The sequence below is a fragment of the Staurois parvus genome, unplaced genomic scaffold (genome assembly GCF_062004578.1).
Source record: "Staurois parvus isolate SC_StPar_1 unplaced genomic scaffold, SC_StPar_1.0 ptg000682l, whole genome shotgun sequence".
Lineage (NCBI taxonomy): Eukaryota > Metazoa > Chordata > Amphibia > Anura > Ranidae > Staurois > Staurois parvus.
This window is the reverse complement of record NW_028318478.1, coordinates 2,824,924-2,851,557: the sequence shown is the minus strand read 5'-3', so window position 1 is coordinate 2,851,557 and position 26,634 is coordinate 2,824,924. Positions and strand designations below refer to the sequence as shown.

General features: G+C 46.0%; 1 protein-coding gene across 1 annotated transcript in view; it reads left to right on the top strand.

Annotated features, from left to right (window-relative positions):
* The window catches only part of LOC149447539 (proto-oncogene Mas-like), a 47,847-nt gene extending 21,878 nt beyond the window's left edge, over positions 1-25,969 (top strand). Inside the window, exons 2-3 of the mRNA XM_089652337.1 lie at positions 18,252-18,323; positions 22,900-25,969. Of these exons, the coding sequence (XP_089508463.1) occupies positions 22,970-23,917 (948 nt within the window). The 5' untranslated portion in view covers positions 18,252-18,323; positions 22,900-22,969 and the 3' untranslated portion in view covers positions 23,918-25,969. The remainder of the gene's footprint in view (positions 1-18,251; positions 18,324-22,899) is intronic.
* The last annotated feature ends 665 nt before the right edge of the window (positions 25,970-26,634 follow it).

Genomic DNA, 26,634 nt, shown 5'->3' with positions numbered 1-26,634 from the left:
CTGAAAAAGATGGTTGTAAATGAGGCATTACAGGGGGAAAAATTCTGCATTGGTTGTCTTAAATTGATGGGATAATCATGAATGCCCAAGGTTTTATAATTTCTGTACAACAGATCTGTCAAGACAGAAATATAGGAGCTGCTTTTTGTTTTTCAGACTGCAAGATCTGAAAGGTTTTAGAGGTTTAAGAGGCATAGAGGAGCTCAGCTATGAGGAAAGATTAGAGGAACTGAATTTATTCTCTCTTGAGAAGAGGAGATTAAGGGGGGATATGATCAACATGTATAATACATAAATGGGAATATGATCACCATGTATAAATACATCAGTGGTTCATATAGTGAACTTGGTGTAGAGCTATTCACCCTGAGGTCATCACAGAGGACAAGGGGGCACTCTTTACGTCTGGAGGACAGAATACGGAAAGGTTTCTTCACAGTAAGAGCTGTGAAAATGTGGAATAGTCTCCCTCAAGAGTTGGTTCTGGCCAGCTCAGTGGATTGCTTTAACCTCCTTGACGGTATTCCCGAGTGTAGCTCGGGGTAACATTTCAGTACCAAAAGCGGTAACCCCGAGCTACACTCGGGCTTACCCTGCGGCACTGCTCCGGCATGTTGTCTTCACTTACCTTACCCTGCGCTCCCACGATGTGTCCCCTGCAGCGTCCCCGGCCATCTCCTCCGGCCGATGCCGGCATCCGGCTTCTGTGTCCTGTCCCTGTGACGTCGGGACGTACGGGCGCCGCCGCCGCCGGCGGCGGGAAATTTAAAAATTTTAAAAAATGTCATTTTTTTTTTTTTACATTTTTCATAGTAAAACATTGCTGTTTCAACCAATTTCACATACATATTGTCCCTAGTGCTTTGTCCTGTGCCCTGCCTGCATTTTGTCTGTTCTTTCTGCCTGGAAACTGAGAAATGTCCATGGCGTCCAAAAAGTGTCCCTTTAGGTCAAAAGCGGTTTAGATCAGCTAGAGAACAGCGATAGTAAATCAGAACCACTTGCAGAATTGAGTGATAATGATTCGTGGGGGAAATTCGTCATCAGACACTGAAAACGATTTTGCAACTTTGCTCAGAGATGTGCGAACTTGGCGCTATATTTCACATTTCAGTGTTTTTGGTTTGATTATATTATTGAATTAAATTTTTTATTATTTTTATATTATTTTTATGATTATTTATTAAATTATAATTTATGATTTTGTGTTTCAAATTTTATCATACCCGGGATGTTTACTAGACTCTTGTTCGGACAGATTTCAGTGAGTTTTTCCTAAAAATTACAGCCTACAATAAAAAAAATACATATTTCCATGCAAAAAAATGGTACCGCTTTCAGCACCAAAAATCTGAAATAATCATACCGCCAGGGAGGTTAAAAAAGGCCTGGATTCTTTCTTGGATACACAGAATATAACTGGATACTAACATTTATAGGTAAGGTGATCCAGGGAATATCTGATTGCGTCTCAGGGGATCAGGAAGGAATTTTTTCCCCTGCAGGAGCAAATTGGATCATAACTAGAGATGAGCGAAGTATTCAAAAATTCGATTCGACTGATTCGGCGAATTCGTAGAAAAATTTCGATTCGAGTCGAATATATTCGCTGTGAATTTAACTTAAAAAAGGGTGTTTCTAGGCTTCAGAGAGACTTAATATTAGTGCTGAACACTGTACCTTTAATTTAAATGCCCTTGGAGTCTGCTGGGGAAGAGAAATAATACTGTCAGGCAGTATGACATGCAGATGAGTGCCGTCGATCTTAGAATCACCGCACACTTCACTCATTTGGCCAGTCACGGGGCCAAAACCAGAGTGTGGAGCCACAGTGTGGCGGTGGAGGCAGCAGCAATGGGAGGCCATACAGCACCCTATGACAAAAATGGAAACCACCAGCAGTGTGAGGAGACCTGAAAGTGGCACATGGCAGAGTGTGGCGATAGAGACAGCAGCAATGGGAGGCCGTACAGGGACCCATGACACACTCTGGACCTGGCAGCAGCATGAGGAGGCGGTACAGGGGCCCATGGCAGATTACGGGCCTGGCAGCAGCATGAGGAGTCGGTACGGGGGCCCATGGCAGATTACAGGCCTGGCAGCAGCAATGGGAGGCCGTACAGGGACCCATGACACAATCTGGACGTGGCAGCAGCATGGGGAGGCGGTACAGGGGCCCATGACAGATTACGGGCCTGGCAGCAGCATTTGGAGTCGGTACGGGGGCCCATGACACACTCTGGACCTGGCAGCAGCATGAGGAGGCGGTACAGGGGCGCATGACAGATTACGAGCCTGGCAGCAGCAACTTGGACAGGAGGACGTTCAGTTTCTGCACCGTCTGGTGCGTGCTCGCAAACTGTTGTGTCTTGGAAACGGATTCCAAGAAAGACTGCTGATGGAATCCGTGAAGAGGAGTAGCAGGAGAAGGAGCATCTGAACGAGCGGAATATGCCAACAAGCGACAACAGGGGCCCATGGCAGATTAGGGGCCTGGCAGCAGCTATGGGAGGCCCGTAATCTGCCAGCACCCTATGACAAAAAATGGAACCCACCAGCAGTGTGAGGAGACCTGAAAGTGGCACATGGCAGAGTGTGGCGATGGAGACAGCAGCAATGGGAGGCCGTACAGGGACCCATGACACACTCTGGACCTGGCAGCAGCATGAGGAGGCGGTATATAGGGGCCTATGGCAGATTAGGGGCCTGGCAGCAGCTATGGGAGGCCCGTAATCTGCCAGCACCCTATGTCAAAAAATTCTACACACCAGCAGTGTGTGAGACCTGAAAGTGGCACATGGCAGAGTGTGGCGATGGAGACAGCAGCAATGGGAGGCCGTACAGGGACCCATGAGAGACTCTGGACTTGGCAGCAGCATGAGGAGGCGGTATAGGGGCCCATGGCAGATTAGGGGCCTGGCAGCAGCTATGGGAGGCCCATAATCTGCCAGCACCCTATGACAAAAAATGGAACACACCAGCAGTGTGAGGAGACCTGAAAGTGGCACATGTTTGGGGCATGATTCATGGCGGATTTAGTCAGTTGTGTCAGGAACTGGTGGTTTGAAATCCAGACTAATCCACGCCTGATTCATTTTCACAAACGTCAGTCTCTCCACACTTTGGGTGGACAGTCGTGTCCTCCGCGGAGTTGCAATACCTCCTGCCGCACTAAACACGCGCTCCGATGCCACGCTACTGGCCGGGCATGACAGCCTTTCAAGGGCAAATTCAGCTAGTTGGGGCCAAAGGTCAAGTTTCGTTGCCCAGTAGTCAAGGGGATTGTCTACCTCGGTTGGCAGGGTGCTGTCCAAGTAGGCCTAAGCCTGTTGTTTGAGGTCCTGCTCCAGGTCCACCTGATGCTGCTGCTGCTGCTGCTGCTGCTGCTGCGGCTGGTTAGTAGTTTCCTCACTGCGCTGGTGAAGAAAGCTACTCATCATCGACTGCAGACTGAGGCAGCCGCTGCTGGTGGAGCTGCCACTGCTCCTACCACCCCACCCCTCCCCTGCTGCCATGGCAGCGGAACGCGAGCGCACAGGGCCCACAGTGTCTGAGGATGGACGTTGGCGCAGACAGGCAGAGACCAGCTGACTACATAGGTGGTTTTTATAGTACGTTATTTTGGCCTCCCTCTCAGCAGGTGTGAAAAAGGCCACCATTTTTGAACGGTAGCGAGGGTCCAACAAGGTGGACAGCCAAAAGTCATCCCTCTGTCTGATGGTTATTATTCGGCTGTCGCTACGCAAGCAACCGAGCATGCTATGGGCCATTTGTGCCAAGGAATGCGAGGGACTCCCTGCCTCCATCTCCACAGCATACTGCCACGGTGCGTCTGGGTCCTCTGTCTCCTCCTCCTCCTCCTCCTCTACCAGATGCTCCTGCTCCTCCACTCCTGTCCGCTGAGTGGAAAAACCACCCATTTCACTCAATAATTCCTGAGCACCAATGTCCTCCTCTACCTCCTCCTCTTCTTCCTGTCCTGCCCCCACAGGGGTCATGTGGCGTTGAGATCTGTGCGCCACGTCTACCGCACCCTGACCAGCCATTGTTAACAGCATTTGTTCCAGGACGTGCAACAGAGGAATGACGTCGTTCATCCCATAGTCCTGCCGACTCACGAATAGCGTGGCCTCCTCAAAGGGCCTGAGCAAGCGCAGGTGTCACGCATGAGCTGCCAATGGCTGACATCTAAGTTACACAGGGAGTACCTTTATCCGCTTTTAACATCAGGAAATCGGTGATGGCCTTTCGCTGTTCGTAAAGGCGGTCTAACATATGTAGGGTTGAATTCCACCTTGTTGCAACGTCACAGCATGAGGAGTCGGTACGGGGGCCCATGGCAGATTACGTGCCTGGCAGCAGCAATGGGAGGCCCGTAATCTGCCAGCACCCTATGTCAAAAAATTCAACACACCAGCAGTGTGAGGAGACCTGAAAGTGGCACATGGCAGAGTGTGGCTATGGAGACAGCAGCAATGGGAGGCCGTACAGGGACCCATGACACACTCTGGACTTGGCAGCAGCATGAGGAGGCGGTATAGGGGCCCATGGCAGATTAGGGGCCTGGCAGCAGCAATGGGAGGCCCGTAATCTGCCAGCACCCTATGTCAAAAAATTCTACACACCAGCAGTGTGAGGAGACCTGAAAGTGGCACATGGCAGAGTGTGGCGATGGAGACAGCAGCAATGGGAGGCCGTACAGGGACCCATGACAGACTCTGGACCTGGCAGCAGCATGAGGAGGCGGTATATAGGGGCCTATGGCAGATTAGGGGCCTGGCAGCAGCTATGGGAGGCCCATAATCTGCCAGCACCCTATGTCAAAAAATTCTACACACCAGCAGTGTGTGAGGAGACCTGAAAGTGGCACATGGCAGAGTGTGGCGATGGAGACAGCAGCAATGGGAGGCCGTACAGGGACCCATGACAGACTCTGGACCTGGCAGCAGCATGAGGAGGCGGTATATAGGGGCCCATGGCAGATTAGGGGCCTGGCAGCAGCAATGGGAGGCCCGTAATCTGCCAACACCCTATGTCAAAAAATTCTACACACCAGCAGTGTGTGAGGAGACCTGAAAGTGGCACATGGCAGAGTGTGGCGATGGAGACAGCAGCAATGGGAGGCCGTACAGGGACCCATGACAGACTCTGGACCTGGCAGCAGCATGAGGAGGCGGTATATAGGGGCCCATGGCAGATTAGGGGCCTGGCAGCAGCAATGGGAGGCCCGTAATCTGCCAACACCCTATGTCAAAAAATTCTACACACCAGCAGTGTGTGAGGAGACCTGAAAGTGGCACATGGCAGAGTGTGGCGATGGAGACAGCAGCAATGGGAGGCCGTACAGGGACCCATGACAGACTCTGGACCTGGCAGCAGCATGAGGAGGCGGTATATAGGGGCCTATGGCAGATTAGGGGCTTGGCAGCAGCTATGGGAGGCCCATAATCTGCCAGCACCGTATGTCAAAAAATTCTACACACCAGCAGTGTGTGAGGAGACCTGAAAGTGGCACATGGCAGAGTGTGGCGATGGAGACAGCAGCAATGGGAGGCCGTACAGGGACCCATGACAGACTCTGGACCTGGCAGCAGCATGAGGAGGCGGTATATAGGGGCCCATGGCAGATTAGGGGCCTGGCAGCAGCAATGGGAGGCCCGTAATCTGCCAACACCCTATGTCAAAAAATTCTACACACCAGCAGTGTGTGAGGAGACCTGAAAGTGGCACATGGCAGAGTGTGGCGATGGAGACAGCAGCAATGGGAGGCCGTACAGGGACCCATGACAGACTCTGGACCTGGCAGCAGCATGAGGAGGCGGTATATAGGGGCCTATGGCAGATTAGGGGCCTGGCAGCAGCTATGGGAGGCCCATAATCTGCCAGCACCCTATGTCAAAAAATTCTACACACCAGCAGTGTGTGAGGAGACCTGAAAGTGGCACATGGCAGAGTGTGGCGATGGAGACAGCAGCAATGGGAGGCCGTACAGGGACCCATGACAGACTCTGGACCTGGCAGCAGCATGAGGAGGTGGTATATAGGGGCCTATGGCAGATTAGGGGCCTGGCAGCAGCTATGGGAGGCCCGTAATCTGCCAGCACCCTATGTCAAAAAATTCTACACACCAGCAGTGTGTGAGACCTGAAAGTGGCACATGGCAGAGTGTGGCGATGGAGACAGCAGCAATGGGAGGCCGTACAGGGACCCATGAGAGACTCTGGACCTGGCAGCAGCATGAGGAAGCGGTATATAGGGGCCTATGGCAGATTAGGGGCCTGGCAGCAGCTATAGGAGGCCCATAATCTGCCAGCACCCTATGTCAAAAAATTCAACACACCAGCAGTGTGAGGAGACCTGAAAGTGGCACATGGCATGAGACACTGTGGACCTGGCAGCAGCATGAGGAGGCGGTATATAGGGGCCCATGGCAGATTAGGGGCCTGGCAGCAGCTATGGGAGGCCCATAATCTGCCAGCACCCTATGTCAAAAAATTCTACACACCAGCAGTGTGTGAGGAGACCTGAAAGTGGCACATGGCAGAGTGTGGCGATGGAGACAGCAGCAATGGGAGGCCGTACAGGGACCCATGACAGACTCTGGACCTGGCAGCAGCATGAGGAGGCGGTATATAGGGGCCCATGGCAGATTAGGGGCCTGGCAGCAGCAATGGGAGGCCCGTAATCTGCCAACACCCTATGTCAAAAAATTCTACACACCAGCAGTGTGTGAGGAGACCTGAAAGTGGCACATGGCAGAGTGTGGCGATGGAGACAGCAGCAATGGGAGGCCGTACAGGGACCCATGACAGACTCTGGACCTGGCAGCAGCATGAGGAGGCGGTATATAGGGGCCCATGGCAGATTAGGGGCCTGGCAGCAGCTATGGGAGGCCCATAATCTGCCAACACCCTATGTCAAACAATTCTACACACCAGCAGTGTGTGAGGAGACCTGAAAGTGGCACATGGCAGAGTGTGGCGATGGAGACAGCAGCAATGGGAGGCCGTACAGGGACCCATGACAGACTCTGGACCTGGCAGCAGCATGAGGAGGCGGTATATAGGGGCCCATGGCAGATTAGGGGCCTGGCAGCAGCTATGGGAGGCCCATAATCTGCCAGCACCCTATGTCAAAAAATTCTACACACCAGCAGTGTGTGAGGAGACCTGAAAGTGGCACATGGCAGAGTGTGGCGATGGAGACAGCAGCAATGGGAGGCCGTACAGGGACCCATGAGAGACTCTGGACCTGGCAGCAGCATGAGGAAGCGGTATATAGGGGCCTATGGCAGATTAGGGGCCTGGCAGCAGCTATAGGAGGCCCATAATCTGCCAGCACCCTATGTCAAAAAATTAAACACACCAGCAGTGTGTGAGGAGACCTCAAAGTGGCACATGTTTGAGGCATGATTCATGGCGGATTTAGTCAGTTGTGTCAGGAACTGGTGGTTTGAAATCCAGACTAATCCACGCCTGATTCATTTTCACAAACGTGAGTCTCTCCACACTTTGGGTGGACAGTCGTGTCCTCCGCGGAGTTACAATACCTCCTGCCGCACTAAACACGCGCTCCGATGCCACGCTACTGGCCGGGCATGACAGCCTTTCAAGGGCAAATTCAGCTAGTTGGGGCCAAAGGTCAAGTTTCGTTGCCCAGTAGTCAAGGGGATTGTCTACCTCGGTTGGCAGGGTGCTGTCCAAGTAGGCCCAAGCCTGTTGTTTGAGGTCCTGCTCCAGGTCCACCTGATGCTGCTGCTGCTGCTGCGGCTGGTTAGTAGTTTCCTCACTGCGCTGGTGAAGAAAGCTACTCATCATCGACTGCAGACTGAGGCAGCCACTGCTGGTGGAGCTGCCACTGCTCCTACCACCCCACCCCTCCCCTGCTGCCATGGCAGCGGAACGCGAGCGCACAGGGCCCACAGTGTCTGAGGATGGACGTTGGCGCACAAAGGCAGAGACCAACTGACTACATAGGTGGTTTTTATAGTACGTTATTTTGGCCTCCCTCTCAGCAGGTGTGAAAAAGGCCACCATTTTGGAACGGTAGCGAGGGTCCAACAAGGTGGACAGCCAAAAGTCATCCCCCTGTCTGATGGTTATTATTCGGCTGTCGCTACGCAAGCAACCGAGCATGCTATGGGCCATTTGTGCCAAGGAATGCGAGGGACTCCCTGCCTCCATCTCCACAGCATACTGCCACGGTGCGTCTGGGTCCTCTGTCTCCTCCTCCTCCTCCTCTACCAGATGCTCCTGCTCCTCCACTCCTGTCCGCTGAGTGGAAAAACCACCCATTTCACTCAATAATTCCTGAGCACAAATGTCCTCCTCTACCTCCTCCTCTTCTTCCTGTCCTGCCCCCACAGGGGTCATGTGGCGTTGAGATCTGTGCGCCACGTCTACCGCACCCTGACCAGCCATTGTTAACAGCATTTGTTCAAGGACGTGCAACAGAGGAATGACGTCGTTCATCCCATAGTCCTGCCGACTCACGAATAGCGTGGCCTCCTCAAAGGGCCTGAGCAAGCGGCAGGTGTCACGCATGAGCTGCCAATGGCTGACATCGAAGTTACACAGGGGAGTACCTTTATCCGCTTGTAACATCAGGAAATCGGTGATGGCCTTTCGCTGTTCGTAAAGGCGGTCTAACATGTGTAGGGTTGAATTCCACCTTGTTGCAACGTCGCAGATCAGGCGATGCTGTGGAATTCCGTTCTGCCGCTGCAGCTCAAGGAGGGTGTGCTTTGCGGTGTAGGAATGGCTGAAATGCATGCAAAGTTTACGTGACATTTTAAGGATGTCTTGCAGTGGGATGGTGGATTTTAAGAACCGCTTGACAACCAGATTGAACACGTGAGCCATGCATGGCGCATGGCACAACCTTCCTTGACGCAGAGCAGACACCATGTTCTTTCCGTTGTCGGTCAACATGGTTCCGATTTTCAGTTTGCGCGGAGACAGCCATCTGTCGATTTCTCTGTTCATTACACTCAGAAGTTCCTCCCCTGTGTGACTACGTTCGCCAAGGCATACCAGGTGCAGAACAGCGTGACACCGTTGCGCCCTGCACATGTGATATGCCGGTCGGGTAATGGGACTTGGCACGGGGGTGGCGGCTGAGGACACGGCGGAAGAAGAGGTGGTAGAGGCGGACATCTTTGCCGGACCAAGGACGTGCAAACGTGGAGGCAAAAGCGGCGTGACCTGTCCAAGTTGCTGGTGCGGCTGTGACGGCACCACGTTCACCCAGTGGGCCGTAAATGACATGTACTGTCCCTGACCATAGTTACAGCTCCACACGTCGGCGCTGCCGTGCACTTTGGCAGAGACCGACATGCTCAAAGACTGGCCCACCATGTCTTCTACATGTGAATGCAGGGCTGGCACTGCCTTTTTGGCGAAGAAATGACGGCTTGGCACTCTCCACCGCGGCGCGGCACAAGCCATCATTTCTCTGAAAGGTGCTGAGTCCACCACTTGGAAAGGGAGGGACTGCAGCACCAGCAACTTGGACAGGAGGACGTTCAGCTTTTGCACCGTCGGGTGCGTGCACGCAAACTGTTGTCTCTTGGAAACGGATTCCAAGAAAGACTGCTGACGGAATCCGTGAAGAGGAGTAGCAGGAGAAGGAGCATCTGAACGAGCGGAAGATGCCAACGAGCGACAACTCCCCTCAGCAGAGGTGTTGGAGCCTTGACTGGCTGATGGAGGGCGATTGACGTCGGGTGACGGAGCAAGTAACGGAGCGGGTGATGGAGCGGGGGCTGGGGCGGGCAGAACCGCCGTATCTTTATCACGGTTTTCCCAGGCCACCAAATGGCGACGCTGCATATGCTGCCGCAACGCTGTAGTCCCAACATGGGCCCCCTGGCCACGCTTGACTTTCTGGCCACATAGTCGACATACGGCTACGTTTACTTCCTCGGGCGGCTTGACGAAAAATTGCCACACCGCCGAGTAGGAAACTTTGCCCCCGATACTCCTCACTGGCTGACTGCTGCTTCCTCCGTGCACACCGGCACCACTACTGGCCGTGGTGGTAGGCTGCAGTGGAGCTGGTGCTCTACTCCGTGGACGTTTGGCTCCACTGACACTGCTGCGACCCTGCTGCTGTCTCCTGGGCAACCCACCGACTGTTTTGCTCGCTGCCAAGCTGCCACCCTCTTCTCCTGATGATGCGGAAGAAATTGCCTGATGACGACGAGGCTGCCAAGTGCGATCAACCTCCTCATCATCAAGTAGGGTCTCCGCCTCACTACTAGCCCCCTCGGCTGCGTCTGGGTCAGGAGACAGACCTGTCTCTAGACCGGCTACCGAGCCACTCTCCTCGCCACTACTTCTTCGCCTGGCTGCTGAAAAGGCGGATGTCTCCCCCCGTTCCTGACCGCCCTCTGTTAGCTCTTCCTCACTGTACAGTGGGGCTGAGCCCACAGCATGCGATACTTCGCTTGGTGAGGGAACACCAAAGGACAGGGGCAGGTAGAGGACACGTGATTTCAGTGGGCTTGGTCCCGGGCCATGCCAACTAACGGTTGTGTCTGACGTACCCACCGACCGTTGGCTGTAGGTGTCAGAGGTGACCTGGGAAGAGGAAGACGACCGAGCCAACCAATCGACGACGGCAGGGTTGTCGGTGGAGACACGACCGCTGGATGACACCGGGAGCACTGGCCTCTGGCTGCGAATAGTGCTGCCTCGACCCCTTCCTCTGCTGCCACGTCTGCTTGCTCCTAAAACATTGCCTCCTCTGCCACTCCTCTGCATGTTGTCTGACATACTCTTTAATTAAACGATTATGTGTCCCTGAGTAACAATTCTGTGTCCCTGAGTAACAATTCTGTGTCTGTGCGAGTAACAATTCTGTGGCCCTAAGTAACAGTTCTGTGGCCCTCAGTAACAATTCTGTGTCCTTGATTAACGTTTCTGTGGCCCCAAGTAACAGTTCTGTGGCCCTCAGTAACAATTCTGTGTCTGTGCGAGTAACAATTCTGTGTCTGTGCGAGTAACAATTCTGTGGCCCTAAGTAAAGTTTCTGTGGCCCTAAGTAACAATTCTCTGGCACTCAGTAACAATTCTGTCTGTCCCTGAGTAACAATTCTCTGGCACTCAGTAACAATTCTGTCTGTCCCTGAGTAAAAATTCTGTGGCCCTAATTAAAGTTTCTGTGGCCCTAAGTAACAATTCTCTGGCACTCAGTAACAATTCTGTCTGTCCCTGAGTAACAATTCTCTGGCACTCCGTAACAATTCTGTCTGTCCCTGAGTAACAATTCTCTGGCACTCAGTAACAATTCTGTCTGTCCCTGAGTAAAAATTCTGTGGCCCTAAGTAAAGTTTCTGTGGCCCTGAGTAACAATTCTCTGGCACTCCGTAACAATTCTGTCTGTCCCTGAGTATGAATTCCGTGGCCCTAACTAGCGTTTCTTTGTCCCTAAGTAAAGTTTCTGTGGCCCTCAGTAACAGTTCTGTGTCTGTGCGAGTAACAATTCTGTGTCTGTGCGAGTAACAATTCTGTGGCCCTAAGTAAAGTTTCTGTGGCCCTAAGTAACAATTCTCTGGCACTCCGTAACAATTCTGTCTGTCCCTGAGTAACAATTCTCTGGCACTCAGTAACAATTCTGTCTGTCCCTGAGTAAAAATTCTGTGGCCCTAAGTAAAGTTTCTGTGGCCCTGAGTAACAATTCTCTGGCACTCCGTAACAATTCTGTCTGTCCCTGAGTAACAATTCTCTGGCACTCAGTAACAATTCTGTCTGTCCCTGAGTAAAAATTCTGTGACCCTAAGTAAAGTTTCTGTGGCCCAGAGTAACAATTCTCTGGCACTCCGTAACAATTCTGTCTGTCCCTGAGTATGAATTCTGTGGCCCTAACTAGCGTTTCTTTGTCCCTAAGTAACAGTTCTGTGGCCCTGAGTAACAATTCTGTGTCTGTGCGAGTAACAATTCTGTGGCCCTAAGTAACAGTTCTGTGGCCCTCAGTAACAGTTCTGTGTCTGTGCGAGTAACAATTCTGTGTCTGTGCGAGTAACAATTCTGTGGCCCTAAGTAACAGTTCTGTGGCCTTCAGTAACAATTCTGTGTCTGTGCGAGTAACAATTCTGTGTCTGTGCGAGTAACAATTCTGTGGCCCTAAGTAAAGTTTCTGTGGCCCTAAGTAACAATTCTCTGGCACTCAGTAACAATTCTGTCTGTCCCTGAGTAACAATTCTCTGGCACTCAGTAACAATTCTGTCTGTCCCTGAGTAACAATTCTCTGGCACTCAGTAACAATTCTGTCTGTCCCTGAGTAAAAATTCTGTGGCCCTAAGTAAAGTTTCTGGGGCCCTGAGTAACAATTCTCTGGCACTCAGTAACAATTCTGTCTGTCCCTGAGTAACAATTCTCTGGCACTCAGTAACAATTCTGTCTGTCCCTGAGTAAAAATTCTGTGGCCCTAAGTAAAGTTTCTGTGGCCCTAAGTAACAATTCTCTGGCACTCAGTAACAATTCTGTCTGTCCCTGAGTAACAATTCTCTGGCACTCAGTAACAATTCTGTCTGTCCCTGAGTAAAAATTCTGTGGCCCTAATTAAAGTTTCTGTGGCCCTAAGTAACAATTCTCTGGCACTCAGTAACAATTCTGTCTGTCCCTGAGTAACAATTCTCTGACACTCCGTAACAATTCTGTCTGTCCCTGAGTAACAATTCTCTGGCACTCAGTAACAATTCTGTCTGTCCCTGAGTAAAAATTCTGTGGCCCTAAGTAAAGTTTCTGTGGCCCTGAGTAACAATTCTCTGGCACTCCGTAACAATTCTGTCTGTCCCTGAGTATGAATTCCGTAGCCCTAACTAGCGTTTCTTTGTCCCTAAGTAAAGTTTCTGTGGCCCTCAGTAACAGTTCTGTGTCTGTGCGAGTAACAATTCTGTGTCTGTGCGAGTAACAATTCTGTGGCCCTAAGTAAAGTTTCTGTGGCCCTAAGTAACAATTCTCTGGCACTCCGTAACAATTCTGTCTGTCCCTGAGTAACAATTCTCTGGCACTCAGTAACAATTCTGTCTGTCCCTGAGTAAAAATTCTGTGGCCCTAAGTAAAGATTCTGTGGCCCTGAGTAACAATTCTCTGGCACTCCGTAACAATTCTGTCTGTCCCTGAGTAACAATTCTCTGGCACTCAGTAACAATTCTGTCTGTCCCTGAGTAAAAATTCTGTGGCCCTAAGTAAAGTTTCTGTGGCCCAGAGTAACAATTCTCTGGCACTCCGTAACAATTCTGTCTGTCCCTGAGTATGAATTCTGTGGCCCTAACTAGCGTTTCTTTGTCCCTAAGTAACAGTTCTGTGGCCCTGAGTAACAATTCTGTGTCTGTGCGAGTAACAATTCTGTGGCCCTAAGTAACAGTTCTGTGGCCCTCAGTAACAGTTCTGTGTCTGTGCGAGTAACAATTCTGTGTCTGTGCGAGTAACAATTCTGTGGCCCTAAGTAACAGTTCTGTGGCCTTCAGTAACAATTCTGTGTCTGTGCGAGTAACAATTCTGTGTCTGTGCGAGTAACAATTCTGTGGCCCTAAGTAAAGTTTCTGTGGCCCTAAGTAACAATTCTCTGGCACTCAGTAACAATTCTGTCTGTCCCTGAGTAACAATTCTCTGGCACTCAGTAACAATTCTGTCTGTCCCTGAGTAAAAATTCTGTGGCCCTAAGTAAAGTTTCTGTGGCCCTAAGTAACAATTCTCTGGCACTCAGTAACAATTCTGTCTGTCCCTGAGTAACAATTCTCTGGCACTGAGTAACAATTCTGTCTGTCCCTGAGTAAAAATTCTCTGGCACTCAGTAACAATTCTGTCTGTCCCTGAGTAAAAATTCTGTGGCCCTAAGTAAAGTTTCTGTGGCCCTAAGTAACAATTCTCTGGCACTCAGTAACAATTCTGTCTGTCCCTGAGTAACAATTCTCTGGCACTCAGTAACAATTCTGTCTGTCCCTGAGTAACAATTCTGTGGCCCTAATAACGTTTCTGTGGCCCTAAGTAACAATTCTCTGGCACTGAGTAACAATTCTGTCTGTCCCTGATTATGAATTCTGTGGCCCTAACTAGCGTTTCTTTGTCCCTAAATAACGATTCTGTGGCCCTCATTAACAAGTCTGTGTCCCTGAGTAATGGTTCTCTGTCCCTAAGTAACTTTTCTCTGTCCCCAATTATCGTTTCTGTGGCCCTAACTCTGTCCCTGTCCCTAGTACAGAGCGGTCTGCCTCTGTTCAATAACTGCAGGCAAATGAAGAATTCCAAAATGGCCGCTATTTATAGCTCGACCATTACACAGTGCTGGCTGGCTGGCTGCTGATAGGCTGATGCGATCACATGTAGTTGAGGAATGCATTATGGGTCAGCGCGCCTTGTCTGCGCGCCTTCCCAGACATCCCCGCTCCGTCGCCGCACATGTCAGCCGCCATTTTCTGAAAAATTTCGATTCGCGCGTCCGAATTATGCTATTTTTCGGATTCGGCACGAATCGAAATTTTTCCGATATTCGACTCGAATTCCACTTCGGATACTTCGATTCGCTCATCTCTAATCATAACTTGCAATTACTGGATCAATGGTGGGAATATGATTATGGTTTTTTTTATGGTTGAACTGAATGGACTTTTGTCTTTTTTCAGCCAGACTAACTATGTAACAATGTAACTATGTAAGGTCTGAGGCTGTCTTCCTTTTCCTTCCTTCACTAGCTAGTGAGTCACTAATCTAGAACAATGAACCAATAGCATGTCATTAGTATGTTACAAGGTGTTAGGACCCTGTTGTAGGTTCTTGGAAGAATTCAGCTGCAGTGCTCCCCACTTGTCTACAATTTATCTTTGTAGGGTGTTTCTGAGGGGGGGGGCATCATAGGACTAATGTGTCCTCTGTTGTGGGCCCCAGGAACCATCTTGGTCTGTGTCACAATTCGACATCAAGCTCTCAGGCACCTTCGGCAGCCATTTAAGCGATAGCATGGTGGAACATGTATCAATAACGAAGCATCCATTGCAATCTTTGTTCAGTCACGGTGTAGAATTTAATTGCAATTTAAGGCTTATTTAATATTTTAATGCTGCTTCCATCTTTGAATCAGTCACACACTAAAACTTTTGCAGCAACACTGCATCATACATATAAAATTGGGACTGCTCTTGCAATACTGTTATTCCCCTGCAGTAACAAGCATTTCATTCAACAAATATACGTGATATCAGGTCTGGCCACTAGAGGGAGACTATTGAATGGAGATGGAAGGACCCTATTTCTTCCAAATGGAAACAATGTGTAAATTGCATGTAAATACATGGAACTGAATTACATGGAACTGAATTACATGGAACTGAATTACATGGAACTGAATTACATGGAACTGAATTACATGAAACTGAATTACATGGAACTGAATTACATGAAACTGAATTACATGGAACTAAATTACACGTAACAACTGTGATAGGAGCAAGACTGTGCTGAACAGGGGCGGACTGACCATTTGGAAACTCGGGCACTGCCCGAGGGCCCGGGGTCAGTAGGGGGCCCCTGGTACCTTTTTCATAGGCTTTTTTGAGTTTGGGCAAGGACACAGGGGCCCCATGATCCCCTATTGCCCCAGGGCCCCATGAGTTGTCAGTCCGCCCCTGGTGCTGAACGTATCTGGGAGTTGTGCAATCTGAAGAAGTGAGAAGCGTTGTGGAACCCAGTAAGGAGCACAGAGGAGATCTCCAGCTGCACGTATGACATTTTTGTGCTTTCTTTTACAAACTTTTGCATATGTAAAATGCCACATCATAGTGGAACCTGGAGAACCGCAAGTTTGAATTGTCTGTGTGGTAGAAGCACAGTGCACAATGATCAGAGATGCAACGTGCTTCAAATAACCGCAAATCCATTCATAAATTCCCCTATATAGTGTAAATACCTTGTACCAGATCAAATAAGGGGAATTCCTTTGGAAAGCACAGAGGAAAGCCTCAAAAAAAAAAAAAGCTTAGGGCTGTTTCACACTGCTGTACTGTGATTTGGCCACAGTGTGGGTGTACCTGCTGTTTTCATGCAGGTCACCCTTTGGTTTCCTATAGAGTTTCTATTATGTCTCCTGTTTAAAACACTTTTTTTGAAAGTGCACAAATGATTCAGCATGCACTTTTGGTGTACATTCAAAAATGTGCCAAAAACACAGGATATAATAGAAAGTCTATGGGAAACCATGGATAACTCGCACAAAAACTGTGGGTACACCAAGGCTGCACCGAACCGCAGCACAGCAGTGTGAAACAGCCTGGTTCACAACTATGTGCTTTTCAGTGTGCATTCAGTTTTGCAGTTCATTTAACATGGTTTCCTATGGATTTCATTCACATCTGCGCATTTTCCAAAAAGGGTCAGAGACTTTTTTCCTGCAACAAGTTGTGTTTTTGGTTCCATAGACTTTAATGGAAACACATCAAAAACGCAATGTTGCAATTTTTATGCGTTTTTAATATGTTTCTGCTGTGTTTTTGTAGACAAGACACCTCGCAAAATGCATTAAAACACATCAAAGATGCATGTGAAAAAATGCAAAACACACCAGTAAAATGCATCAAAAGCAACCTGCATATGTGTGAACCAGGCCTTAGAGTTTGGAACATGTAGCTGCGGTTCTGCTTCCCTATGAAGTGAGAGTCTTTTTCATGGGAAGATTGTGAAAACAGAAGAGTGATTTAAGTAACATCTTACAGATCTTGAGAAGAACAGAAGAATCAATATCAATTTAAAGCAGAAGAATGAGGTTTTGGGGTCCCTTACGTGGTGTATTAGTTGCGCCTGCATGATCTTTTCTTTTGCTGTCCATTTATTTTTCTTTAATTAGCTGTCCCCACACCCCTGGGTATTGCCAAATAAGTGTCACACTTACCTTCAGCCCATATTAAGCGCTTTTGACTTTGAGGCTCTGCTTGGAGCCGCTCAGCCTTTTCTCTGAAAATGGCCACTTAGTACTGCACAAGCACATTCATATGGGAAAGCCATACTCATGGCATTGGCAGCCTCAAGCAGTAGCTCAGAGTTTGATTTTATGAAATGAATGAATGGGGCAATGGCATCCATGTACAGTATATTATGAAGTGACCATTTTTGAAGGAAAGGTTTTGTTGTTCCAAGCGGGCCCAATCAGTGAAGAACGCTGGATTGAGGCTGAGGATAAATATAACATCTAAGAGGGTAGGGACAAATAATAAAGAAAGTCAAAGGACCACAAAAGCCCGGTTCGGACCTTTAAGAGCATGGAGTTCCTTTACGAAGGAATGTCAGGAGAGTAAACTGAGCAGGATTTAGTTTTCAAGGATTGCTTTCCTACCTATAACTGATGCGCCATCTCTAAACATCTTTAGAGAATCTCTGGTTCAAGACTACATTCACACTTGAGTGTTTTGTAGCTCAAAGCTTGAAGCTCGAAGACACTCAACAAGCAAAATTCCATTCATTTCGATGGCCCTTGTTCACATCTGAGCATGGGATTGTGCTTGTTGAGTGTCTTCAAGCTTTAGACTTGGAGCTTCAAAATGCTCAGGGATGAATGTAGTCTTGTCCATTAATAAACGTCCTATAACTTACACAGCTGTTCTCAACTAGGGTTCCTCCAGAGGTTGTGAGGGCTTCTTTGAGTTGCATCTGATGGATCTCCCATCTGATGGTGTCTGTATAGTTCTGGGTCCAACACCACTTGGTAGAGCCATAAGCATAACACCAATGATAGCTGTAGCTGTCTGAATGTGTGGCATTGGCGATTTCCAATGTAAAATGAGCATTTTTCCACTGGCCACCAATGCATGAGGCATTTTCCCAATAGCCCCAGATGCATTCATCTTAGCAGAGCTTCCTTGAGTCCTGAACATTATTTGAAGGGTTCTCCTGGGATAAAAAGGTTGACAAAAGCTGCCTTAACAGGAGAATAGTGGTCAGAAGGAAAAGGGGTCAATAACATATGATTTGGAAAGAGTGTAAAATGATCCAGGAGAATCCATGAGCTCTGATGAGCTTTGAATTTTGAACCAGTTAACTTACCACATTGTCCCCAGTAAACTTTCTCCAAGCATCACATATTTTTTTTCAATTACAATGTGTTTATACACATAAATAAACCTCTAGCTTTACATTTGTCAATATCGAGGTAATATACTTGTTTAACCTGTTTTATACAGATTCTGTTGTTTTAAAAAAAGAACAATAAATACAGTCAATTTTTTTTAAACTAAGTAATTATTTTCTTCTTCTTTTTAGCGAGTTTGCTTTTCCACGGAACTTGTCACAGTAGATTCATTCTGAAGAACCATCAGGACATTCCCAGATTTGGTAAGATAAAATTTGGAAGAAAATAATCACAAGTGGAGAGGACAGCAGACATAAATGGAAGCAGAAAGTGAACAGATGGACGTAGATGGGGAAAATCACATATAGGAGAATAGGCATGGATGGATGTAGAAGAAATTGATGAGAGATATAAACAGGCATGGATGGAAGTGAAGAATGATCATAGAGGGGAGGCAACAGAGAGTGGACATGGAAAAAGATAGAAAAAAACAATATGTCCGCCACTGAAAGATGTATAGATAATAGGATGATGCAGCACTGTGTTGTTACGATTTTGGGGTTGTATTCGATATGTGCAAAGAGAGATCACACAAGTACATATAAGTATAGCATTTATTAAAAGTAATAACAGATACAGATAAAGACAATATTAGAAAATATAATAAGGATACTTAACTAAAGATGCTGTTTCACCACAGAGTCCCTCCATGATGGCGTGGCATAGATGACCACAGATGCATGCATAACGCAGCTCTGACAAGACTGCAACTTACAAGATATGACTGTGGTAATATAGGACTTGAATGTAAGGAAATGGTCAACTCCCATTGCAAACAATATGACCTTTTAAGGACTTGGTCAGTTTGCAATTACACATTCCCAAAAGGAGATTAGTGGGCTGGCTCCTCCATATAGGCAACTTACAATAAAATTCATATAGTCAGTTAAGGTATCCAGAATAACCAGGATATTAGAGGTTTTCTTAGATATCTGTGAGACCAAAATTAATAAGGAATATGAAATATGCAGTTTCCTTATCAAACATGCAACTGATGAGAAGCAATTATGTGCATCAAACAGCAAGAAAGAGAATGAGCCAAAGTGAAAGTGTGTTAAAGCACAGACCACAGCATACAATTTGCTATGCAGATAATAGTGAGAGAAGGAAACACACTGAATATTAGAACTAGTAGGATGAGAGGCTATCGCCTACATTACAGTGTTCAGGAAGAGAGGAGCCAGAGTGAAAAATAGGAACAGTGCAGATCACAGTACACAGTCTCCTGTACAGAGCTTAGGAGGAGATTGTGGCACAACGCTAAGGAAAAGGATAGCCATAGTGAAAGAAATTAGAGCAATGCATATGACAGTACATAGCATGCAACACATTGGCCAGGGCAGTGAAGAAGTAGGACATTGCGGATGGCAGTAGGCCAATGCAGCACAACAAAAGAAAAGTTGTCATGGTAAAGGTGCAGAGTGGTTTAGGTGGCAGTACACAAGCTGAATTGCAAAGCCAGGATGTAAAAAGTCCAACAGTAAGGAGTAGAACAGTACAGATGATAGCAGAGATCATGAATATGTAGCATGCAGTTTGCAGGGGTCAGGAATATTTCATGCACAGAGTGCAGGGGTCAGGATTTGGGATTAGCTCATCTGCCTGGGTTTCATTCACAGGTTTGGGAGGATCTCTGTATTAAATTTGTTCATTTTGTGAAGCTAAGTAAACTATTGAAAAAGAAGGTCAAGCACTGTAATAAAGGACATGTTCCAAAGTCAAAATAAAAAATAATAATAAAACACAGTGAGTAGAGGTCCTTTTAAGACTTTAAGGACAACATTGAAAACACACAAAGCTAATGAATACCAGGTTTAAGGGATGTGTTAAAGTTGCAAGTGGTGTTACAGAACAGTTCAATTTATGCAGATAGCCTCAGACAGTGTACTCTGACAATGCATATTTGGCTGCGGATTTTATTGTTTTTGTTTAGAAGTAGCTTATATACAGTATCAGCACTCCAATCTGATTAATTTCAGTTAAAAAGATGCATTTTTTAGGTGATGTTATCAGTGACACTTTAGTATAACATTGTTCTCCAACTGCCCACTGTTTTCAATATTAGTAATAAGTTACTTTTGTTATTTTCAGAAATTATTATTAAATTATCATGGAAACAGAAGTCATGCAGGGGATAAACGTAACCTTCTCCAAATGATTTTCAGGCAACCTAGGCTCTTTTTTAGAAAATGTAATGTTTACTGAATCCCAGCAACAAATGACAAGTCCAAGAAACTCTACACAAAATAACACAATTATCAGAAGCCTTCGGAATCCCCTTCAGAATGTCCTTCTGTTCATATCTTATCAAGCATATACTGTAGACACTCTAGACATTCAGAGTATGTGTCCAATCTATACATCTACACTATATTGCCAAAAGTATTGGGACAGCCCTCCAAATCATTGGATTCAGATGTTCCAATCACTTCCATGGCCACAGGTGTATAAAATCAAGCACCTAGGCAGACTGCTTCTACAAACATTTGTGAAAGAATGGGTCGCTCTCAGGAGCTCAGTGAATCCAAGTGTGGTACCATGATAGGTTGTTACCTGTGCAATAAGTCCATCCATGAAATTTCCTTGCTACTAAATATTCCACGGTCAACTGTTAGTGGTATTATAACAAAGTGGAAGCACCAGGGAACAACAGCAACTCAGCCACAAAATGGTAGGCCAAATAAAATGACAGAGCGAGGTCAGCGCATGCTCAAATGCACAGTGCACAGAAGTCCCCAACTGTCTGCAGAGTCAATAGCTAAAGACCTTCGTGAAATTTCATGTGGCCTTCAGATTAGCACGACAATAGTGCGTAGAGAGCTTCATGGAATGGGTTTCCATGGCCGAGCAGCTGCATCCAACCCTCACATCACCAAGTGCATTGAAAAGCGTTGGATACAGTGGCGTAAAGAACTCCACCACTGGACTCTAGAGCAGTGGAGATGTGTTCTCTGGAGTGACAAATCACCCTTCTCTGGCAATCTGATCGACATGTCTAGGTTTGGCGGTTGCCTGGAGAGTAGTACTTGCCTGACTGCATTTTGCCAAGTGTAAATTTTGGTGGAGGGGGGATTATGGTGTGGTGTTGTTTTTCAGGGATTGGTCTTGGCCCCTTAGTTCCAGTGAAGGGAACTCTTAAGGCGTCAGCATACCAAAACATTTTGGACAATTTCATGCTTGCAACTTTGTGGGAACAGTTTGGGGTTGGCCCCTTCCTGTTCCAACATGACTGCGCACCAGTGCACAAAGCAAGGTCCATAAAGACATGGATGAGCGAGTTTGGGGTGGAGGAACTTGACTGGCCTGCATAGAGTCCTCCGATAGAACACCTTTGGGATGAATTAGAGCGGAGACTGCAAGCCAGGCCTTCTTGTCCGACATCAGTGCCTTACCTCACAAATGCGCTTCAGGAAGAATGGTTAAACATTCTCATAGACACATTACAAAAGCTTGAGGACAGCCTTCCCAGAAGAGTTGAAGCTGTTGTAGCTGCAAAGGGTGGGCCAACTCAATATTGAACCCTACGGACTAAGACTTGGATGCCATTGAAGTTCATTTGCATCTAAAGGCAGGTGGCCTATTTACTCTGTAATCCTAATATACACATTTTAAAACTATGGCATTATTTTGCAGAACTACAAACCTCAACTATGTTATCAGTTCTTAGCTAGTAGACATGCTGGGATATTTTTACAGCCAGAAGACTGCATTAGGCATACAGGGTTAATTTCAGGATGAAGGCAATAAATCTACACTGATAAGAAAGCTAATCAAATTCAAATGTGTCTTTCTGCTCAGTAAAATCAAGGGGAATTTTGGTACTAGAGGCTATCATGCAGTCCTGAAGATTTCTATTACCTCAGCATTTCAGTTTAACTTGTATAAAGAAAATTTCCACGCTACCCCCTAACTAAGCTGGTGTAACAGTAATAAATACATTAATTAAAATTGTGTTTCCCTGTCAAAAAAATCAATAAAAATGCAATATAAACAATTCTACATGCGTAGAAACAAAAATTCATACACATACACATCCCTTTAAAATTTCTTCACAAAGTCCCAAAGGTCCATTCTGAAGAAATTACAAATCAGTATTAGAAAATGAACGACTGAACAAAGATGAAATAAAAGTGTCTTTGCTAACAAAAACATAATCAATCATTAGTGCAAAGTAGACCATGAGTCTTCTTGTACTGAATCACCTTAACATCTCCCCCTAAACCCCCAAGGGTGTATTCTCATCTTATAGTATAACCCTCAACAAATGTCAAAACAGGCATAGTAGATGATATGTCTTCAGATAGAAATCTTTCATAGATCTCTCATTGGGGTGTTCCATAAAAGATTTCTATCCAAGGACATACCATCTACTATGCCTGGTTTGATCTTTGTTATGAGGGTCTAATGGGATCAGAGACACCATCTACTGGTGGACACCAGAACTACAGCCTTCTGCTCTGGGAACACCAAAGTGTCACCAGCAGGTGATCCAGATCCTGACTATATAGAAATCTCTGGACTGAAGGCAAATATTACTACAAAGGCTGGTTTTGTTATTTTATCTTTTGATGTGCTATTTATTTTTTCCATGTTATTTTTGGTTGATTTTTTTCCTTTAAATACTGCACCAGAAAATCAGTTTGCGCTGTACATCCATACAATAAAAAAAAAAAAAATAAAGTATATGTATAGCCAAAAAACTTTTGTCTATACATACTCTTTAACTGTATTTTTCACTCAATAAATGAACCAACTTAATTTCCTTTGCTTCTTTTCTAGGAGTGACAATCTTGTAGAGAAAAGCGTACGTGTTGTCTGTAGAAGAATTCCTACTGTGAATCCAGCCATTATGGCCCAACTGGGAAACAACTCATCAAACAGCAGCAACCCAGCTGACACAAGTATCATAGTGACATATTCTGTTGTTGCCAGCTTTGCTGCTCTTCTCTGCCTGTTTGGGTTGTTAGGAAATGCAATTGTTATCTGGATCCTTTCATTTAAGATAAAGAGGACCAAGTACACTGTGTATATTCTCAACCTTGCCGTTGCTGACTTCATTTACCTTCTCTTTGTTGCTGTTGTGATGCTCTTAATGGTTTCCCAAATGGTGCGTCGCCATTCACATAGTCCAACGGTGATCTTTGCTCTAGAAGTGATGTATGACTTTGGATATGCAGCAAGTATGCTCTTTCTAACTTCAATAAGTGTTGAAAGATGCCTTTCTGTCCTTTTCCCAATATGGTATAAATGTTACCGTCCTAAGCATTTATCATCCTTCACCTGTGGCTTCATCTGGATATTGGGTGCCCTCTTCTCCCTTCTTGATAATTTTGTTTGTCCTCCAGATTCCTTTCAAAACATGACTAAGGAATGCACTGGAGTCCAAGTTTTTTCTACAGTTGTCACCTTTGTTTTCATCATTCCTTTGATGCTTTTGTCCAGTTTTATCTTAATCTATATTGTCAAATCCACATCCAAAAAATCAAGGCCGCCAAAAATTTACATCGCCATAATACTCACTGTTATGGTTTTTCTCATCTCTGTGGCGCCAATCAGATTGCTGTGGTCTTTACTCTTCTTTAAATCATTTACAAACACGGTGTCTGCCTTGGCTTTCTTCTTCTCCAGTACATACTGCACTGTGTTCAATAGCAGTGCCAATCCTTTCATATATTTTTTTGTGGGTAGGCACAGGAAAAAAAGGTTTGGGGGTTCAGTCAATGAAGCCCTTACTAGAGTGTTTAAGGATGATGACACTGAACAGTCATCTCTCGGGAATAGCACAAGCATGAAATAAAGACATAACAAAGCCAGTTTCTGGCCAATAATAGGAGGATTGTCCTCATTTTGGAATTTATCCTGCAAGAACTCAGAAGTTCCCTATTTGTCACACTTAACAAATACAAACGATAGAAGAGATGTATATAGGAGAGATACATGATCTGTTATAAAAAAAATATTTTACTTGGAACACAATTATTAACATAAGCTGGGCTCTTCATAAGCTTGATCCTTTGAGAATTTCATGTGGTTATTATTATCCTGTGCATCTATGAGATCATGACTGTAGGTTATTTTGCAGTTTGCTCACAAGTGTGGCACCTATGATACTCATAGACATAAATTATATAACACAGAAAGAAAAAAGTTTGAGGCTCAGAAAAACAATGCCCCAGGTTGGACTCTCTACATACTGTGCCTATAGCAAAACTCTGATTTTTCTGATTTTACATGTTACTTAAAGTGGTTGTAAACCCTTACATATACCCAGTAAAGTGACTGGCCTCGGGTGATACAAGGAGATTAAATAAATCTTCATACATAGATTGTAGCTGATTATCTGCAATCATCTGTCCTGCACATCCATTCAAAGTTCAGAATTTACACATGATCACTCAGTTCTGAAAAGCAGGGGGAGTGCAGATGAAGTTACATCAGTGAGGAGAGCTCTGAGACCTGATTAGAGGGTAGGGACGCACCCCCTTCACACAGCACACAGGAACAGAGGTGAGGCTGTCAATCTACTGGAGATCCTCCCTGTCACCATTTTCCTTTTGGTGTCAGGAGTACTCCTCAGAAGTGACTCACACTGATAACAGAGGAACGAGGCAGCAGAGCGAAATGACACTTAGTGCTCTGAATAGAGACAAGTACACACTATAGAGTCATGTGCCTTGTTCATGTCTGAGGTTTACAACTACTTTAAGGCTAATCTAAAGCAAGACAGTACACTTCTTAGATAGCACTCTGCAGTCTTAAAAAATACAAAAAAAATAAATTTGGCTTCTACAAGGTTTTACGTTTAATGTTTGACTAAAACCTCAAGAGCTGATCACAATTTACTATTCTGGGGATATTAAAGCAGAACGTTACCCATAATGACTTGGTAAAAAATAAGAAACATAAGTTCCACATTAATAATTATGCTACTAAAATTAGTGTGTGCTGTAAACTGCCTCCAGCATTGTTCATGTTCTTTTCTTGCCGGAGGCTGTCATGTTACTGAAGTCCAGAGCCCCTGTGCAGCAGTAAATGTTTAGGCTGTCGGCAGATTGGCCTCTACAAAGTGCCTAAAAATAGAGAGCAACTGAGCATGTGCAGAGCAGGGTGAGGCAGTGTATTACCGGATTTTAAACAGTACTGGCACTTATTTTTAAGGTTTTATAGCTATACCTGAAAAATGGGGCCATCCTGAAGTGATCTAGCAGGACCTAATTTTCTGACTAAAGTTCTAATTTAAGGAGAAGACTAGATTTTGCTACATCAAGTACTATTGCATGACATCACAGACAGATTGTTCTTGGTTTATTGCCTGGTTGAATGGGTGATAATGTAAAGCAATGGGCTGCATTTAGCAACACAGAAAGTGTAAAGTGTCACAAGTCTGATGAAGGGGCCCTGCGAGACTCCGAAATGTTGCCTTGCTGTAACTATGTGATCGTTCATTATAACCTTTGGACCCATATTGGTGATCCTCGGTGTGCTGGTGACATTCTCCCTTGCATTCACACTCAGATCCGCAGCTCGGACCCGCCCCCTCTCTCTGCTCATTTGCTCACTGGTTTTGATTGACAGCAATGGGAGCCAATCACTCCAGCAGCTGTCTCAGCCAATGAGGAGGGGGGGCTACGGGGGCTGCTGCACACTGACAGTTTTTTACCATCATCCATAGAATGCATGAAGGTAAAAAACCTTGAGCCTTTACAACCACGTTAAGGTTAGTCATATTTGTCCATTTTCTCTTCGTCAAAAAAAAACCTAAAATATAAATTTACAAAATTAACTACAGTTGTGTTAAAAATAATAGCAGTGTGTTGAAAAAAGTGAATAAAGCTGAAAATCCTTCTAATAGCTTTTTATTTCTATACACACAAATGGGAACACTACACATTCTATTCCAAATCAATACATGAAGAAAAATATATCATATTTGTGTTGTTCCTCTAAAAAAATTGAAGAAAAGTGAATATTAGACTGTTCAAAAAAATAGCAGTGTTTGTATTCTTCTTTACAAACTCAAACATTCACTATATAAACTGAAAAATGTTTGAAGATTTTGCTTTCCTTTGAATCACTTAATGAATATTTCGTTGTATAAGCACTGTTTCTGAGAACTGCTGTACATCTGTGTTGCATGGAGTCAACCAACTTCTGGCACCTGTGAACAGGTATTCCAGCCCAGGATGATTGGACTACATTCCACAGTTCTTCTCTATTTCTTGGTTTTGCCTTAGAAACAGAATTTTTGATGTCACCCCACAGGTTTTCTATTGGATTAAGATCCGGGGATTGGGCTGGCCACTCCATAACGTCAATCTTGTTGGTCTGGAACCAAAATGTTGCACGTTTACTGGGGTGTTTGGGGTCGTTGTCTTGTTGGAACACCCATTTCAAGGGCATTTCCTCTTCAGCAAAAGGCAACATGACCTCTTCAAGTATTCTGATGTATTCAAACTGATCCATGATCCCTGGTATGCGATAAATAGGCCCAACACCGTAGTATGAGAAACATCC